Raw genomic sequence first — 18039 nt, 5'->3', positions numbered from 1 at the left:
TACATTATCGCATGTTTCCATATTGTTGAACCATTTTGGTCTTTGCGAGTATAATCTAACATTCTAATAATAAAAAAAATAAGCGTTGAACTTACGGTTATGTCTCAAAATAGTACCGTTTTTATTATAATAATTAGACACGGAAGCAAGATTCGAATTTGGAAAATATAGATGCTTTAAAAGTTTGGTAGGTACTTTTGTGTAATGAAATTTATCATGAGTTAGGCTAAGTGCAATATTATAAAGTAGGTTAATTTAGTTTGACAAACTTAACTTCTTGAGATTCTTGTTAGATAAGCAACTTCGTAAAATTTTCATTCTCTGAATCTTCCAAGATCATTAAATACTGTAATATACTCATTGATAAAATCTAATTTGACATTTTTGAATTAAAGCTACTAATTCATTGGACGATTTTTATCCCAAACATTTTTTTTTATCATCCACTCATTTTGATTCATATATTTCGCCAAACTCGCGCTTTTGTAAGAAATTTATATATTATAACCCTTTCATATGGCACCCACTCTAATATAATGTTCGTTTGCGAATAGTTGAGCATTTTCTTGACCAATTTTAACACTTAGTTACGCTCACAATGTATTGTAAACCGTCATCTTGCCCGGTATGATATGACCTCCATTGTATGTATGGTACTATGGTATGGTCGAATGGTCAGCTTACTAACCATACTAATCAATACATACAAATGGAGGTTATAATATCCGGGTATCATACTGCGTATTTCAGGTAATCGATTTCACATGACGAAGTTTATAGTCTGCTTTCAATCCTAGTGTGTACGTTATGAAGCACCAATCCATGGCTGTGGCAACAATGCCAGTCGAAATCATCTTTGCAAGTTTCATCTGTTTTTTGTTTTCTTTTGTTGGTGTGGATGGAGCTTTCGAGTTGCACGACATTTTGAGTAATGTCCACTATGCGTCCTAAATCTAATAAACTAAGTAGATTTTTCATAATAGTAGAAAATTCGGTATACCTTATTTATGTCTTCTGGGAATTTATGTAATATAGATGGAAATCCTGAACGTTTCCGCAATAAATATTGAGTTAATGCACATTGATGTTTGTACAACCCAATAAAGAATCCACGGAAAAACTGGTGTATACTTTTTTTACTGTTTACAACACTGAAATGGGTGAATATGTTTATTAATAATTTTAGAACATACATAAAATACAGTATATAGCTAACTAAGTAAGAAATCGCCAAAGAGTTTAGTTTTTATCTCATCATCGCTATATCTCGATATTTCTTAACCGAGTATGATTAGGTGAGACAATGCGGAAGTCTGATACAATGAGTAAATTGTTTTTAAAAATGGCAAATTTGCTATTTTGCCATTTATGAGCATAACCGTATGCCGACCATCAAACACTGTATCCAGATATATTTCTATCTGGTTTCTTGAATCGCTACCATCTTTGTGGTAGCGTTCAAAAGCTTTCAAAATATTTGCAGATCCTTTGTTATGTTGGTCGAAAGGGCTGACGGACACTTGGAGTCTTGGATAAATGTATATCCAATCATAAAATCAAACCGTGGATAATGTGAACTAAGAACTTGGCAATTTGCGGACTAGGAGCGAGCTGGTCCTTATCAAATGCTCGAACTGGATATGCATATCTATTGTAGGGTTTCCGTCGCCTGAATAATATATTACGATGGTTTAACATTTGTTGGAAGAGTACTTCCTCGAAATTATCTGGACTGAGATAAGAGACGTCACACTCTCATCTCTGGGTAATGGGAAAGTCGGTGCACATCAATGTGAGCATCCAATGCAGCTGAGCACAGCGGTTTAAACAACACGAAATTATATTCGTCTTTGAGCCGACACACTAGCCCAAAACATAGCTGAAAGGTTTTTGTGGTAATCTGTTTTGTAATGTTTAGAAGTTTACTATGTCGATCTTCACGGAAGCGCTCTAGAAGTTCAGTTGCTGCTAATTAGATTCCTTATATATCAAAATATATGAGTTTTCGCGGAACGCAATTAGTAACTTCCTTCACCATTGGCACAATTCTCCATCTCCAAGGGTGGGGTGAAGTTTCAACAGACTATCAAAAATATCTTCTGGTAACGGTCCAACAAATTCAATCCAATCGTTCATACCGTTTATTAGGTATTTTTTCACAAACTTCGCGTGTGCTGTACCAGTCAAGACCACACGAGCTCCTAGACTATTCTCACTCCAATATGTAAGGTTCATTAAGAGTTTCAAGATATGAAGCCGAAGAGGTGCAGGAATAGTTTTATAGCTAAATAGTACGTCGTGTTCATCAACTGGGGACACGCACAGCAAAACAAGGGGATAGGATTTAAAAATTTTTTTTTGAGACTTCATTACAACTGTAATTTTTGGATAAATTGGAGCATAATTATCATATAAACTTAAGAAATATTTTTTTGAGGCTATCCCCTTGTTTTGCTGTGCTTATCCCCAACTACCATAAGTGTTTTGCGGAGAACTTGGCACGTGACTCGGGTACAAATTTATTGCTGCAAAGCATATCAAAGATTTATGGTCGGAATTGCCAACGGAAGTGATGTATGTATTCCATCTTTTTTGGCGTTTTCTTGAGCAAAGTACAATATGATAGAAGCAAAAAGAAAAGCAGGTGTTATATCAAATATCAAGGCTATGAGTCACGTTCTTGTTGACTAATCATCATATCATCTAAATTGGGTTAGGAGACTAAAAGCAAAGTTAGTTGCATTACGAATCCAATCCTGAAATTAACGAAGCAACAGTTTAAATAAATATTATATTTTATTAATAATAATTAGTATTTAGTTGACCATCCATTGTTTTTAATGCATGCTTCAATTCGGGTGGCATGCTTTCAATCAAATTAATGTAAGTTTCGGTAGGAATACTTCTCACTCTTCTTGCAATGCTTCTTCAAGTTCATGAAAATTCTTTGGCAGATCAGCCAGATCGTTTTCAAAGTCTTCGTTCAAGTTCACGCCACAAATGTTCAATAGGATTAAGGTCCAGGGATTGGGAAGGCCAATCTGGAAGAACTTTAATCTTTTTCTGTACAATCCAATTTTAACATTTCTTGCGATATGACCCAGAGTAGGGATCGGAAAAGATTCGATTAAAATCAAAACTATCGAAAATCGATAAGAATCGATTTTAAATCGAATCTCGAATAAAAATCGAATCTACTTATTGTGGCGCAGTTTCGTTAATTTGACCGTAAATTATTATTTGTTCATAATAGTTAATTTTGGCCAAATTCATAATTCCGCCCGCGAATCACGTGACGGAACACAAACTTCCTAAAAAGGAAATTTTATCTCCCAATAAAATTCAAGTTGCTATCGCACAAGGTTGTACAAATTTCCAAAAAAGGAAATTTGTTCGTCGATCACTGTAATTTTTGTAATCACGTGATATGTGTTTAAACACACCTATTATAAATAGTATAAAAAAAAATCGGTGTTTGCGAAACGATTAATCGCGATTAATCGATTTTAGAATCGATTCTAATAATGGGAATCGATTCCAATCCCTAACCCAGAGCATTATTCATAGCATTCATTGCTTGTGATATGATTTTAATTGCCAAATCCGACACATGCATCGTAACACAATAAAAATACATCCATTTTAATCGTCAGAACCAGAGGAATTATTTTTTTTTTAAAAAAAATGATATTTAATATAATCGTTCTAGAGAAAATCAAATAGAGCTTGGTCAGATACTTTTGGGAGGGTAGTGTACGAAGTAATTAAGGCGTTCTTCTTCCGACTTGCTTAACAGGGAACCTCTGATTTTGCCACGTATTTGTTTGTTAAGAAAATTTCTTTAATCATTGCGAGAGAGTGATAATTTTTTTTTACTATTTGAGGATAAAATGTAAAACAAAGAAATTCTGAATATTTTATAGAGAGAGCTGATGTAGTTATACATATAAAGATACTTTCAGATACTTATTAATATGCACGTGAATCACGTACTCTCATTCCCATAACAGCCAACTTTCATCACTTTCATCGTAAGTTTTTGATGATAAAACGCGACGCGTGACGTGTCATTTTATCAAACATATAGTTTTATATAACAATTTCATCAGTACAAAATCAACAGTACTGATTATACGATGACACTTAAAAAATTGACACATAAACATGTCTTATTTTATTGATGCAAAGCGAAACTTTATTGATTTTTCAAGTGAATCAGAAATGCTAGAGAAGCGAATGAAATGTGTGATGCTATCAAGAGGGAAGGAGTACGCGGATCCTAGGCTATTTAATGCGAGTCCCAGCATCATATTATTTCTTTGCTCTCTCAGGCTTCTTGTAAATTTCTACAACTAACTTGTTTCTATCTATATCGCTAACTATAAGTCGCCTTCTACAAACATCAGATTTTCGAAATAATCTATCCACTCACATACAATATCTATATAACTTGTTTCACTCCCACTCAATAACAGCTTAATAGACAATGAAGATAATGAGAATTTATTATTTTCATAATTATAAATTTGTTGTTACGAACTTAATGCTGCAATCTTTATCTCCCAGATTGAAACGAACTGATGAATTCTGATGAGTCCGGATTGAATTGAATTTTCTAGTACGTAACACTAATCATGTAAAAGTTAATAATCGCGTAAAGCAAACGTAACGTACAATACCTACCTATTGTAAAAAATATTTCCTTATTCTTTAAAGTTTATCACTAATATTAGAATTTGCTTCATTATTTTTTATTTTTTTTAGAATGTAGTGCATATATATAAAAAGGATATTGAAATGATAAATATAAAATGATACGTTCTTGATCCTTATTTTGATAAATTTTAAACTTTCATCTTTTTTTTACATTTTTTTAAAAATGATCATTTAGGTCAAGATTTACTAAAATTAATCTAATTGACTAAATATATATTGAAAATCCTGCGCCACAACAATGTACCCAAAATAAGCCCTTTTGTGTTACAATATTTATACATTAATACCCAAAAAAATTGTGTTTTCTCAGTTAACGTTACCTTCCTTTGGGTAAGAGCGCCCATTATCTGTGTAAAGCATTTCTTTGATATTATGGAGTCTGTCAATGTTCCAAATACTTTCGAAATCCATATGCTGGAATTGAAAAGGTTCCAAGAGAAACATTCTAAAGTGTTTAAAGTTAATTCTGCCGTTTCTTTTGTCCTTCCAAAGTCTTCATTCTCGCTGCTTTCATCCAAAGAACGGAAAGAATTGTCAAGAATTTATTTCAACCTCGCAAAGGCTATTATTACAGAATATTGTAGTGATTATAATCTTATTGAAGAAGAAAAACGACTTCAGGCTTTGGATTATCTTAAGACGTCTATTGACTTAGATGCAATGTGTAACAAAGAAGCTTACAGTATTATTGCAAAGATATATGCTGCAAATGATAATCCAATCGGTGCATATGTTAATATTTTAATTGCAATGACATTGAAAGAAATTTCTCATGAAGATAAATTCTTTATTCAACAATGTAAGAGAATGCCTTTCCCTCCTCCAAAGGATGTCAGGCAACACAACATAGCCAAAGGTGTATCAATCGATTCATTGCTCTTCAAAGATGTAATATTAATTCTCGAGTCTGGTACATATAATGTTGTGGTTCCAATTGTGGGTAGAAACATTGTGATCATAGGAATTGGTGAGGTGACGATCAAAAACCCTTATTCGCATGTGTTTTCTGGCAGTAAGAACAAAATTGTACTATATAATATTAATATCGAATGCACTCAAGGACACTCTCTAGTCCTGGAAACATCTCATGTTTTTATAGACAATTGTCAGTTTACCAAATGTTCTGGTTTAATGCCACCTATTTGTATTGATGGGCGTGGAGCAACACTTTTTATGAATAAATGTGTTGTTTCCAATTCAAGGAACTCTGGTGGTATTTTAGTAATTTCTGATGCCAAAGCCAAGATCACAAATTGCAACATTTATGATATCGGATTGAACGCAATTGAAGTACGATATGGATCTAGTTTATATGCTGAGAGAAATGAAATTCACCATAATAAGCAAGGTGTTTTGGTATGGTTGGATGCCAATGAAGTCACGCTTATTGATAATATTATCCGTGATAATTACGCAGAAGGAATTTATGTCAACGGCAACCGTGAACCTGCCATATCAAAAAAACACAAAGGATTTCTACCCCCTGGCTTTCGCGAAGAAGCCGCATTTGAACCACCACCTACGTTATCTTACACAAAGCCTTCACAGACAGCTGTTATATTAAAGAAGAATCGGATCCTAAAGAGCGGATCCTTTGGTATTTCTGTAGAGCAAGGAGCTAAATTGCGGATGGAGGAAAATGAAGTAGCAGCCAGCGGTACTACTGGATGTGTTATTAAGGGAGGAGCTGATGCCTATCTCTTAGACAACAAATTTCATCATAATATGTCACATGGTATCGAAATCGGTATAAATTATAAGGGAAAAGTAGTTGTGGAAAACAACCATATTCATTCCAATAAGAAAGGAAATTTTTCACAACCCACAGCAGATACATTTCGTGATAGTAGCATTATCTTCGGAATAGAAACGCATCAATTGTTCACTCCAATTAAAGTGATCAATAATAAAATTGAAGATAATGACTCAAATGAACAAGAATTTGTTGATTTCAACGTGTCTTCTAATCGTCCAGGAATGCATTTATTCTATGAGGGAGAGCCTTTTCTCTACGCCATTGGTAATACATACGGCTTCAATCTATTGAAGGATCTTGACATCGGTGCCGCTATCTCTGATAAATCATATACGGCTACGACGGAGACTTCAGCAATAAGAACAACTTCCCAAGTTAAAAGTAAACAAGTGTCTATGTTTTTAGGTGGTATCGGTGATTTGCGTAATATTGTCGAAACTGTTCATGGTCTTACGAACTCAACAGAAGGTCAGATCGAGAATTTCAGCATTAAATTACTTTTTACAATAAATGATTTCAATCCGACAATACTTACTCGTGATTTAGTGCTTCTTGAAATGATTAGTAGGTTACCAGACCCAAAACCACAGCCTTTCATAAATATAAAAAATCTTTATAGCCAATGGAATAAAGACTTTGTCGTTGGTGTAACAGAAATTCTGTCAGTATGGGGTGAAAAAATCATTAGCTCTAATTCTTATAATAAGCTGAGCAGTTGCATACAAAGTTTAATTGAAGCTTTTGAAAATAATATAGACACAAGTAATAAAAAAAGCAAGAACATTAGCTTCAATAAGAAACTCCCATCCTGGATTTCATTTAAATATTCATCGAGCACGGCATCTTCCGTATTACGAACGTTGCGATGCTGGCAAGAAAACAAACTTACAGCTACAGCTCTAAATTGGGATACCAAACAATCGGGATATCTGCTTGTTGGAGGTTCTTCGCCAGAAACTGAAAGATTGGAAGATCTTAAAAAATACTGTAAAGTGTACGAAGATATCGATAAATACACTTGCTGTCAATTACCAATTAGCTCTCAAGCTCAAACATGCAATAATGAACATGAAATCTTACGTCCTGGAGCCAGACGCAATATGGTTAATGTTACAATGTTAACAGTTCCTACGATGGAATATAATGTTTTTCGAACTTCTAGTATTTTCCGCGCATTTCAAGTTGCTTGTGACATTCCGCGATCTGGTGAAAAACGTGAGGATTCGATCGAGGACCTAACGCTTTATGATCATTTATTGTTAACTTTATTACCAAAGTTAATATCTCTACGTGCGTCATTGCGTGGGACTTCTTCAGTGCGGATACAAGTTATGCCATTATTGGGAGATGTCATAGACATCTTGCTCTGTCATTTACCTTCATCTGTGAGATTCAATGCTATTGACTGTTCGAATTTGGCTGATTATGTATCTCTTCTTAGTATACTCTTGACTGCTGCACCTAGATTAAAGGATAATTCTCCGTTAACGTTGCAATTAATGAAATTGTTACAACCACCTGCCAAACCCATGAAAGAGTTTGTTGAGGAACGACTTGGATTGAGTTTAAACATTCTTGCACGCTTGACAGGTATTACATTCTTAAACGCTTATTACCAAGATTACGCGGTATATGTCACATGGAATTTTGATATAACAAACAAAGTTGAAGACAAGCTTGATACATTAATGACTGATGTAATATCAGTCGCAAATATCTGTTGTACAGCTCATATAAATCGTATTAAAGGGCTCAGCGTCAATATACTCGTACGTTTATTTCAAATAATGATTTTTCGATTTCCCGAAAAAACAATGGCACAATTGTTACGAACTCTCTTTGCGTCTGATGGATTCAAGAAGCATATCCCGAATTTTGTAATGCATCTCGTCGAGTTAAAGACTTTTATGACATTGCATTTGTCTTGGTCAATGGTTATAAGACTCGAGGAGTTTAAAGATTTGAAAGTATCTATTGGTCGATATACTTTGAGATGGAAAACGGATAAGATAGAAAAGTCAAAAATATTTACTCTGACGAATTTGACGGGGACGTCAAAAGTGCATTCGGAAGCAGAAATATGGCTACGATTAATCAAGCCGGTTCCCGCTGGTAATGTACAGAGACGAAAAAAGGAAGGAAGTAATAGTACTAGTAACTTTTCAAACGATCAGGAGCCAACTCATTATTATTTTGATAGCGTTTCTTTGAGCGCTATTGAGGCACCTCTAATTACCATCACATTCCACCTCCCGGTTTCATTTTATGACTCCCATAAAGATTGGATTTTAGAATGTAATGTCGGCTCAGAAACGATTCTTCTAGCCTCAAAGAAGCTAAAATTATCCAATGCAACTCAGAAGAGTGTGTATCATGACACATGGGTTGATGTCTCAAGAACTGGAGATAATAACGAAACTGAAGATTATCTAACTGAAAAAGATGACAAAGATGCAAAGGTATGCAAACGATGTGGAAAGATGAGCACCACAAGAACTGGTGGTGGAAGATGTGTAAAGTGTAAATCTGTATTTTATTGTAGCAAAGATTGCCAAAAAGAGGATTGGAAAAGACACAAAAAAGAATGTAACTTTGACCCAGTCATAGCCACTAAACCAACTTTATCCACGTTAACTGATGTCTCGATAACTGAAGAAGATAATAAAATTAAAGATAATAGTGAAGTCGAAGATAATGAGACTAAAAAAAATGATGCATGCAAACGATGTGGAAAAACAAGCACCGTAGGAGCTGGTGGTGGACTATGTTCCAAGTGCAAATCAGTGTTTTATTGTAGCAGAGATTGTCAGAAGGAAGATTGGAAAAGACACAAAAAGGTGGACTGTGTTGGCCATGGACAATAAATCACCTTAAGCCTGAATGTGTGATTTAATCGTAGAATGACAATATTTTCACCATATTAACATTTTAATTTGTATTTAATGATAATAAATCACAATTAAATCACGTAATATATTTATTAATGATAATCTTTAGTCAAAGTATGGGCTTTCTCTCATTTATAAATATAAGTATAAAAAATGGTGAAGTTGACACGTGTAAAGAAAAATGAAATTACTTATTAATTTTATTAATTTTTAACAGCCCTAATCTAGTGCAATTTATTCATTCTCGCATTACTTGCTTATTCGTAGAAAAACCCGCTCAAATATTGATTAAATTTTCTCGAGTCTACATAGGGATTGGAAATTTGGAATCGATTATCGAATCTTTTCGAAGTCTGATCGTAAAAACTGGTGTAAAATCGATTTTACTATATCCTATTTGAAGAAGCTAGCTATAAAAAAAATTATGCGCTAATATTGGTGGGATTACTTGATAAGATTATAAAAAAAGAATATGATTGATTCGTTACACGCGATTAATAACGCTCCTATATTAAATTGCTTAAGTATCTCGGAAGTGGTTTATTGAAAATTGCTTGGATTGAGTATCATTTTCTCTTATTATAATATTAGTAAATCTCGTTTATAATAATCTTTTAATTAATGAAGTTAAGCAATTCAACTTGTCTATAATGAGAAATCAATATTTTTGGTTGTAATGAACCGGGTTCGAAACCGGTTCGGTTCTAAAGTAGTTTGAAGCAATTGCACATTTTGGAGATCATTTTTTCTTTATTGAAAATTAATTAAAAATTTATTGGTGTCGATTTTTTAGGTAAAGTTACTTATTGGAGTAAAGTAATTCGACTCAACTGTATTTAATAATTTCAAAATTGTTCAAATCGCTTCCGAACTACTTAACATCCCTACCTAACTTATTTTGAGGAATATAGTTAAATACTGTATATGTCCTTTTTTTTTAAAAAAAAAGACATTAACTTATTTAATGTTGGTTTGCTATTTGGTGAGTTGATAGCTGTTTTTATTTACTGTAGCCAATAACAGCACAAATGTAAATTCCTGATATATTCAAGTTTTAATAATACATTTTAATCTCCCACCTATACGGCAATTAGTTTGAAAAACTAAAATAATAGTGATCATATAGCAAAGGAACAATGCGAAAGAAACTTTTAGATTTGGGCTGAACATCATCGTAAACTGATGGCATTTATATTTAATTTCCCGTTTTCTTAATAATTAAGAAATATTAAGCAACTTAATCACCATAAGGAATTATTACACTTTCTACTTGACGACAAATTCCTGAAGTTTCTATAATATGTTTATCAGATGTAAGTCTTAATTAAACAATTTTGAGATTCTCCAACGTCTAAGAAATATGTATTTATATACATATGTACATGTAAAAGGCATTCAGTCGCAGAAGGATGAAACTAATACTATTCAGATTACCTCGATGATAATGGAAGATCAGTAAAGATAAAAAAAGAAAATCGATGAAGTCTAACGATTATTAAGCTCTTAATATTGAACTAAAATTTACAAACTCAATTGATATAAAATTCAATTTCCATAATGAATTTGAAGAATGTGTTTCCATCTATCTATCTATCTTGTATATAATTATATAAATTAATTTACCTGAAAATATAAGCCATACCCTCAGCAAAGCTTGATGTTTCGTAGCCCGAAACGAGGTTTTGCAAACGCAACATAATAGGAATGTTTTATAAACCTCGACATGAACTATATGAGATAGTTATCCGTTAACACTCTAATATAAAAATATTAAGGTATAAGCATAGTAATTTAAATTAAATACCAAGGAAATTCCATAATTAATAATAACTAGAAAAATATAAACTTATAATCGCCGAATTGCACAAGATCTCAATAGCGAAGTCATCATTTTTTTAATTAACCTAGCTGAGAATATCATGATGAACTTTAACATAATAATTTTGATCTAATAAGTGTAGCCTAAATACAGTAAACTCTCTCTAAGTGCACTCTCTCTAAGTGCACGTATTATATGATTTTTCTCTAAACGCACCCTCTTAGTCCCAAGTATATAGAGATCATATAAAATTTCCTTCTCTAAATGCACGTTTTTTCAAGTTTTCATTGGGGGTGCACTTAGAGAATGATTGTAACTTGTTTAATACAATATAATTGTGTTTAATAAATTGTTCAAATACTAACTATTAAGAAAAAAATTAAATGAGACATAATACTGACATAATAGAAGAAAAATAAAAATAAGTATTAGTCGATCAGATGTTTAAGCAGAAGCAATAACAAATAATTTTTTCTTAAAAAAAATATATTACCTATCCAGGCATTATGAAAATATAAATCCAGCTTTCCGTAATTCATTTTTCTATATCTAAATTAATTCCAAGAAAAAATATCAATATATTATAAATTTATATCTGCAAATAAAAAATTTATTTGCCTATTCGGAAAGGTTTTGTTAAAAACGCAATTATAATATGTACTAACCTTGAATTGTTAAATTAAAATTACTGGTAAGTCACAAAAAACAAATTAACCAAGAAGAGAAACAAAGCTGTTTGATGTGCATGGACTAAATTTAATAAATTTTATGTTACACCAATGCGACATGGAAAAAAAATGTATATTTGCAGAATATACAGAATCCAACCATACTTTCGAGAACAATTTCATTAAATTATTCAGACAAATCGGACCAAATTAATTAATAAATTCGGTTTTGGTCTTAAACCGTGACTTCGGTATGTCGCGTAATTCGTGCAATCTGCAACGCACAAAATTGTTCGTGCAAATCTTCACTTTAAAAATGCAACCAATGAAATCATGAATATGTTGTGGAATTATTTTGTGTAATTCGATTAAATCATCACTGATCGATCATTTGTACTTTCTTTTTTGGGTAACATGGCTTTTACCAATTTCTTACGTTCTCTCATAAACATAAAAGCCACTTTTTTTTAGCCTTTCTCGTTACTTTTTTTTCTCATAACTTTATTTCATTCATTTATTTGTTGTAGTATTTTTTTTTATCTTATATAAACGCTTTTAATATATTGTTATTATTATTATAAAAATAGTTTTTAATTTAACTAAATATTAAAAAATGCCAGCACCTTTACCGACAGATTGTCTTAATGGAATATTTAAATGTTTGTTGGACGACTTAAATTACACAAGTTCACTTCATTCTTGCCTACTAGTAAATAAATTATGGTGTGAGACAGTCATTCCACTCATATGGAATAATCCATGGCAATGTGCAAAACTTATTTTAAGTAATAAAGATTGGCCACCTCTTGTAAGAACACTTTTATCTTGTTTACCTGAAGACTCAAAAGAAATATTGAGAAATAATGGAATAGATTTATTATTACGGACAACATCACAGAAACCTCCTTTATTCGATTACGTGGGATATTGTCAACATTTATCACCTACCGTGATGGATAAACTTAAATCCGTTACAGTTGATGAAGATAATAAAAATAATGTAAATAGTGAATACAAAGCATATCGTGAACATCTGGTAGAACAGGAATTTTACAAATTATTTATGACGAAATGTTCTCTTAAACATCTCGTTTTACCAAAGATTCCTTTATCTTATTTTCCTGGAGCAAATCATTGTTTAGAATATCTTAGAGATCTCAAATGTTATACTGAAAGATCACCAGAATTATTTTATGGATTAGCTCATATAAGTAGAAACCTACATCGATTGACAATTTATCCTTGTGATCAAGATAATGATGGTTTAATCACCCTAATAAAATTACAAAAAGGTTTAAAAACTCTTGTGTTAGTGTCAAGTGAAGATTATGTTAGTATTTGTCCAGAAATAGGCCAAGCACTAGCCACTCAAATGCATTCTTTATCTTTTCTTAAAATACGACAAAGTTTATGTATTCCTCCACAAACAATTTCTTCTTTCATCAATTTAAGAATTTTGCAATTGGATATAACAACGGAAGTTTCAAATATGGAATCATTAGCTTATGTTACTTTACCTAAACTTGAAATTTTAGATATTTTTTGTGATGAAAATGCTCCATTTAATACTTATTCAAGTTTAATTTCAAATTCGATTTCTTCAAATTCCTCTTATTTAAAAAGAATTTATTGGCATAAAATTAATCCACCCACGTGTGCTGAAGAAATTGGAAAATATATTCAAATATTGTTACCAGCTTCTTCTACGTTGAGGTTCTTGACGGTCTGGTGGTCGGAAGAACTCTTCACTTTATTGAATTTATGTGATCAATTAGAAACAATTAAATTTTGTAATCACAAAGATTTAAGAGGGAATATAGATTACTTAAGTAATAATTTAATAGAGAGTGAAAATTGTTTACAAGGAAAATTAATTTTTGAATTATTGAAGATATTATCACTAGAAAATTTATGTATAATATGTTTACAAGGAGGATGGGCTTTTACCTCAGAAGAATTGAAAGAATTTTTGGAATTTTGGAAAGAACAACGAAAAAATACTTTATCATTATATATATTATCTTTTGAAAGTCAATCTAAGAATGAGCCGGAAGGAATTATAAGAGAATATATGAATGATGGTATTTTAAAAGATTTTGGAGATAGAGATAGTTTAGAGAATTTTTATTCTATGGAGATTAATATGAATATATGAAATGTCAAGATTTATTATGGATATTAATGGTATTATTTTTGTAGTTTTGAATATTATAAAACATTATATAGACATTGACACAAACACTGCTATAATCTTTAATATATTTCGTAACCAAATTTTGAGAATGAACTATGATTTATTATTTAACAATTTATACATTTGTAATTTTTACATCAAGAAATTATTATTCCTCACATTTTCATTATTTATGAATAAAACAAAAAAAAAGAGTAAGATAAAGAGAAATATGAATACTTAAAAATTAAGAATATCTTCTATTGCTATATGATAAAGTTTTCATTACATAAATTTAACTAGTGACATGAATGATTTAAAGATTAGAAAGTTATTAATATAATAATTTTGTTTTTTCAAATTTTTTTTAGGAATAACTTTTAAGTAAATCACAACAGGGAAGTTTTTAATGAGTTTTCTTAAATAATGGATTTATTTTTTGAAATCCTTAATTAATGTTAACTTTGTTGTTTCTTTTTATTTTAATATACTGTTAAATTTAAAATAGCCAAACAACCAATATTTGAATTTTTATTATATTTCAAATAAATTTATAGTACTAGCAATCCATAATTATAAGTTATACAAAGTTAAATATTGATAAGCAACTTTTATAAGATATATCAAATAAATTATATAAATCATAATAGGTCTAAGCCTGATAATGTTAGAAATCCTGCAAAAAAAACTTGTTAAACTTTGACCCAAGCCTACTGAAGTCAAAGTTCCAAGTATGGTTCAAATTTGAGGTATACAATACATATGGAAGTAAACTTCCATACTTGATTATTTGCGGCGTTTTACGGTATACGGCTTATTATTGATTATTTGAGCTTCGCCACCGCAAATGGACTGTAATCATTTACCGATGGCTTGCTTCTGTTATCAGAATTAGTAAAGAATTCGAGCCTTTATTAATTCGAATTCATTTTTTCAATTCCCATAATCTAGGAACTTTCATTCCGTTCATTTTTAAAAAATTTTTTTAATAGTTTTTTCGTAATAGGTAATAGTTTTTATGGTTTATATGTAATATCTCAAAAAAAAAATGATTACTATTTCAGAGAACTATTTGACAAAAAATTTGCCGCTATTGTACTCAGCCCAGTTTTCAGCCCTGGGCGTAGAAAATTTATTTTCTATAAAAGCGCCCGCTTCTCATTAATTCAACACATTAATTAAAATCATGTCACAAACAAAAATCAACATCAAAAACGAATCTTCCGTCCCTATTCTTAAACGTGATGGATTTGGAACAAAGGGACGAGTCGTTACAGTGAAGGCCAATAGTTTCGAAGTGACAAAAATCTCAAAATACGACGAATTCCTTAAGTATACTCTTGAGATCAAACCAATTGATGCCGAAAAGAATATTGAAGCTGACATCAAGCGTGAAAGATCAGATTATGGAAAGAGTATTCGACGCAGGATTCTTAAAGAACTTAGCCTTAAAAAGGGAGAATGGTTCCAAAATGTTGTTATTGCATATGATGGTGGTACTACTCTTTTCACAACTGACCGTCTAGGATTTGACAAAGAGACCGAAACAAAACCAGTTGTTATAGAAATTATTATTCTTAAAGATCTTCATAATATTAATGGCAAGTCCACTCAATACAGTGTACAGATTAGCCGAACAGATACTGTCGTCAAGTTAACACAGTTAGAGAAGTATATTAGTGGAGAAGAGTTTGAGTGGGATTTTTTCAGCGACGATTCCCTTGACGTCCTCAACGCTCTGATCCATCAAAGAGCGGGAGAAAAGTTCATTAAATCCGGTAAAAGTTCAATTTACAACAAAGGAAACAAGACAAAAATTACTGGTGGTATTGAGTTGTGGTCTGGATGGTTCTCGACCGTGAGACCAGGTCAAGAAAGCTTGTTCGTTAATGTGAACCCTACATTTACCACTTTTTATCAGCCATTGAGACTAGATGAATTTCTTCTCCAATATCTTTATCCAAAATATCAAAACCTTCCTGACGAATTTAGTGATTATCAGCTGAAAGACATTAACGAAATACTCAAAGGCCTGCTTGTTTGTCCTCTACACCTGGAATCTGTACACACTGAGAGACGCATTAAAAAGCTCCTACCTGCTACCAAAGTAGCACATTTCGAATATAAACCAATGACAGATTCGGAAGAAACATTTCCGCTTGAAAAGTACTTCGAGGACAAATATCAGCACCGAGAGACAAAAAAGCTCTTTGTCGAAATAATGAGTGAAGAGGGTACGCATGTCGCCTGGCCAATTGAGTTTTGCCAAATTACTGAGGGGCAGCGTTACAAAACCAACAAGTTGACCGGAAAACAGCGAGCAGAAATCATTTCGGCTGCTAAGATGAAACCTTACGAGCATGAAAAAGAAACAATCAAAGGCGCCCACGAAATCTTACAGCTTCATAAAAACCCAACTGGGGTTGGTATGGAAGTTGCGTCTCATTTAGCCGAAGTCGATGCACATGTGCTTGAATCTACAGCTGTTGAATATGCAGAAAACGTTACAATTCCCGCAAATAATGGAAAATGGAATCTCAAAAACGTTAAGTTTGTTAAAAGTGGGGAAATGCTCGCCTTCTGGCAGGTCGTTGTCTTTGAACAACAAGAAAAACGGATATCCGAGGAAGATGTTTACAGTTTTATTGAAAAACTCATAACACAATGCAAAATACAAGGGATGAATATTACAAAAAATATTCCACATATCCAATATGTCCAATATCATAAAGATGATTTAGACAAGGTCATTAAATCAACCTATGAAGATGCAAAAAAAACACTCAACAGACCACCACAAATGATGCTCTTTATTATTCCTGGAGATAAGATCCAAAGTACCAACACCAAACTTTACGAAACTATCAAGCGCGTTATGGATACTGAGATTGGCTGTCTCACTCAATGTGTAAGTGTAAATTCCAACTATAAGAAACTTTTTAATAATTTGCAATACTGTGCCAACCTCACCATGAAGATGAACCTTAAGCTTGGTGGTGTAAATTCGGTTCTGCCCGAAAAAAAAATTGGTCTTCCCAGTGGTGAAGATGTCCTCTTACTTGGTGCTGATGTAACTCACCCTAAAGACAAAAATGGTTGTTCAATTTGTTCTGTTGTCGGCTCACTTGATAATCGAGCCACTCGTTTCATTACAAAATATCAAGTTCAAGAGCGCTCCGGCAGGGAGGAGATTATTAATATTGACAAAATGATAAAGGAAGTGTTGGAAGACTATTGCAACTACAAGAAGAATAAAAAAGGAAATGTCAAAAATACAGTGGCGTCGCTTCTTCCGCCATGTATTATTATGTATCGTGATGGTGTTAGTGAATCCCAGTTTGAACGAGTACTCAAATGGGAACTTCTCAAGATTAAAGAAGCATGTGCCGAGTTCCAAGCAGGCTATCAACCAAAGATCACTTTCGCAGTCGTTGGCAAACGTCACCATACGAGACTGTTTCCTGGAAATCCTAAGGAGGCTGATAAAAATGGCAATTGTCTCGTTGGAACAGTTGTTGACAGGAAGATCACTCATCCCACACTTAATGACTTTTACCTCCAGTCACACTATACACATCAAGGAATGGCACGTCCTTCTCATTACACCATTCTTTATGACGATATCAAATTAACAACGGATGAGTTTCAATGTTTAAGCAATGCATTATGCTATAACTTTCAGCGCACCACATCTAGTGTAAGCATTCCGTCACCCACATATTATGCACATCTGATTTGTGCCCGGGCGAGAATGTATTTGAATGATGACATGAAATTGCCAAAAGTACACCCAAATCTCGAAAAATACCCTATGTATTTTATGTAAAAAGTAACGCATGGATCATGCTGACCTGTCAAAAATTTTTAGTTCTAGATATTAGATTTCGTCATTTACTTTTGTTAAATAATATTTTTGTAACGATAATCTTCATAATATGGAAATGAATAGACAGAAATTTGCTAAAATTGTTGAAAATAATAAAATTTATGAAATTTAAGTTGTATTTAACAACAAACTT

The 18039-nt window shown here is 32.4% G+C and overlaps 3 protein-coding genes across 3 annotated transcripts; 2 read left to right on the top strand and 1 right to left on the bottom strand.

Moving 5' to 3' along the window:
• Positions 1–2031: 2031 nt before the first annotated feature.
• On the bottom strand, positions 2032–2235 carry OCT59_022280 (uncharacterized protein; the record flags this gene model as incomplete). The annotated part of the gene is made up of 1 exon (XM_066144715.1): positions 2032–2235. The coding sequence occupies one exon, from the start codon at positions 2233–2235 to the stop codon at positions 2032–2034; it is 204 nt and encodes a 67-aa protein (XP_066006150.1).
• Positions 2236–5088: 2853 nt separating this feature from the next.
• OCT59_022279 (uncharacterized protein) lies at positions 5089–9447 on the top strand (the record flags this gene model as incomplete). Its single annotated transcript, XM_025319855.2, has 1 exon — positions 5089–9447. One exon carries the CDS (start codon positions 5089–5091, stop codon positions 9334–9336), a length of 4248 nt encoding a protein of 1415 aa, XP_025172781.2. The 3' UTR covers positions 9337–9447.
• Positions 9448–12460: 3013 nt separating this feature from the next.
• OCT59_022278 (uncharacterized protein) lies at positions 12461–14625 on the top strand (the record flags this gene model as incomplete). The annotated part of the gene is made up of 1 exon (XM_025319854.2): positions 12461–14625. One exon carries the CDS (start codon positions 12461–12463, stop codon positions 14000–14002), a length of 1542 nt encoding a protein of 513 aa, XP_025172780.1. The 3' UTR covers positions 14003–14625.
• Between the last annotated feature and the right edge of the window lie 3414 nt (positions 14626–18039).

This window comes from Rhizophagus irregularis, chromosome 31 (genome assembly GCF_026210795.1).
Source record: "Rhizophagus irregularis chromosome 31, complete sequence".
Taxonomy (NCBI): Eukaryota; Fungi; Glomeromycota; class Glomeromycetes; order Glomerales; family Glomeraceae; genus Rhizophagus; species Rhizophagus irregularis.
Note: the sequence above shows the minus strand (reverse complement) of the source record. Positions and strands in the feature narration are given on the sequence as shown.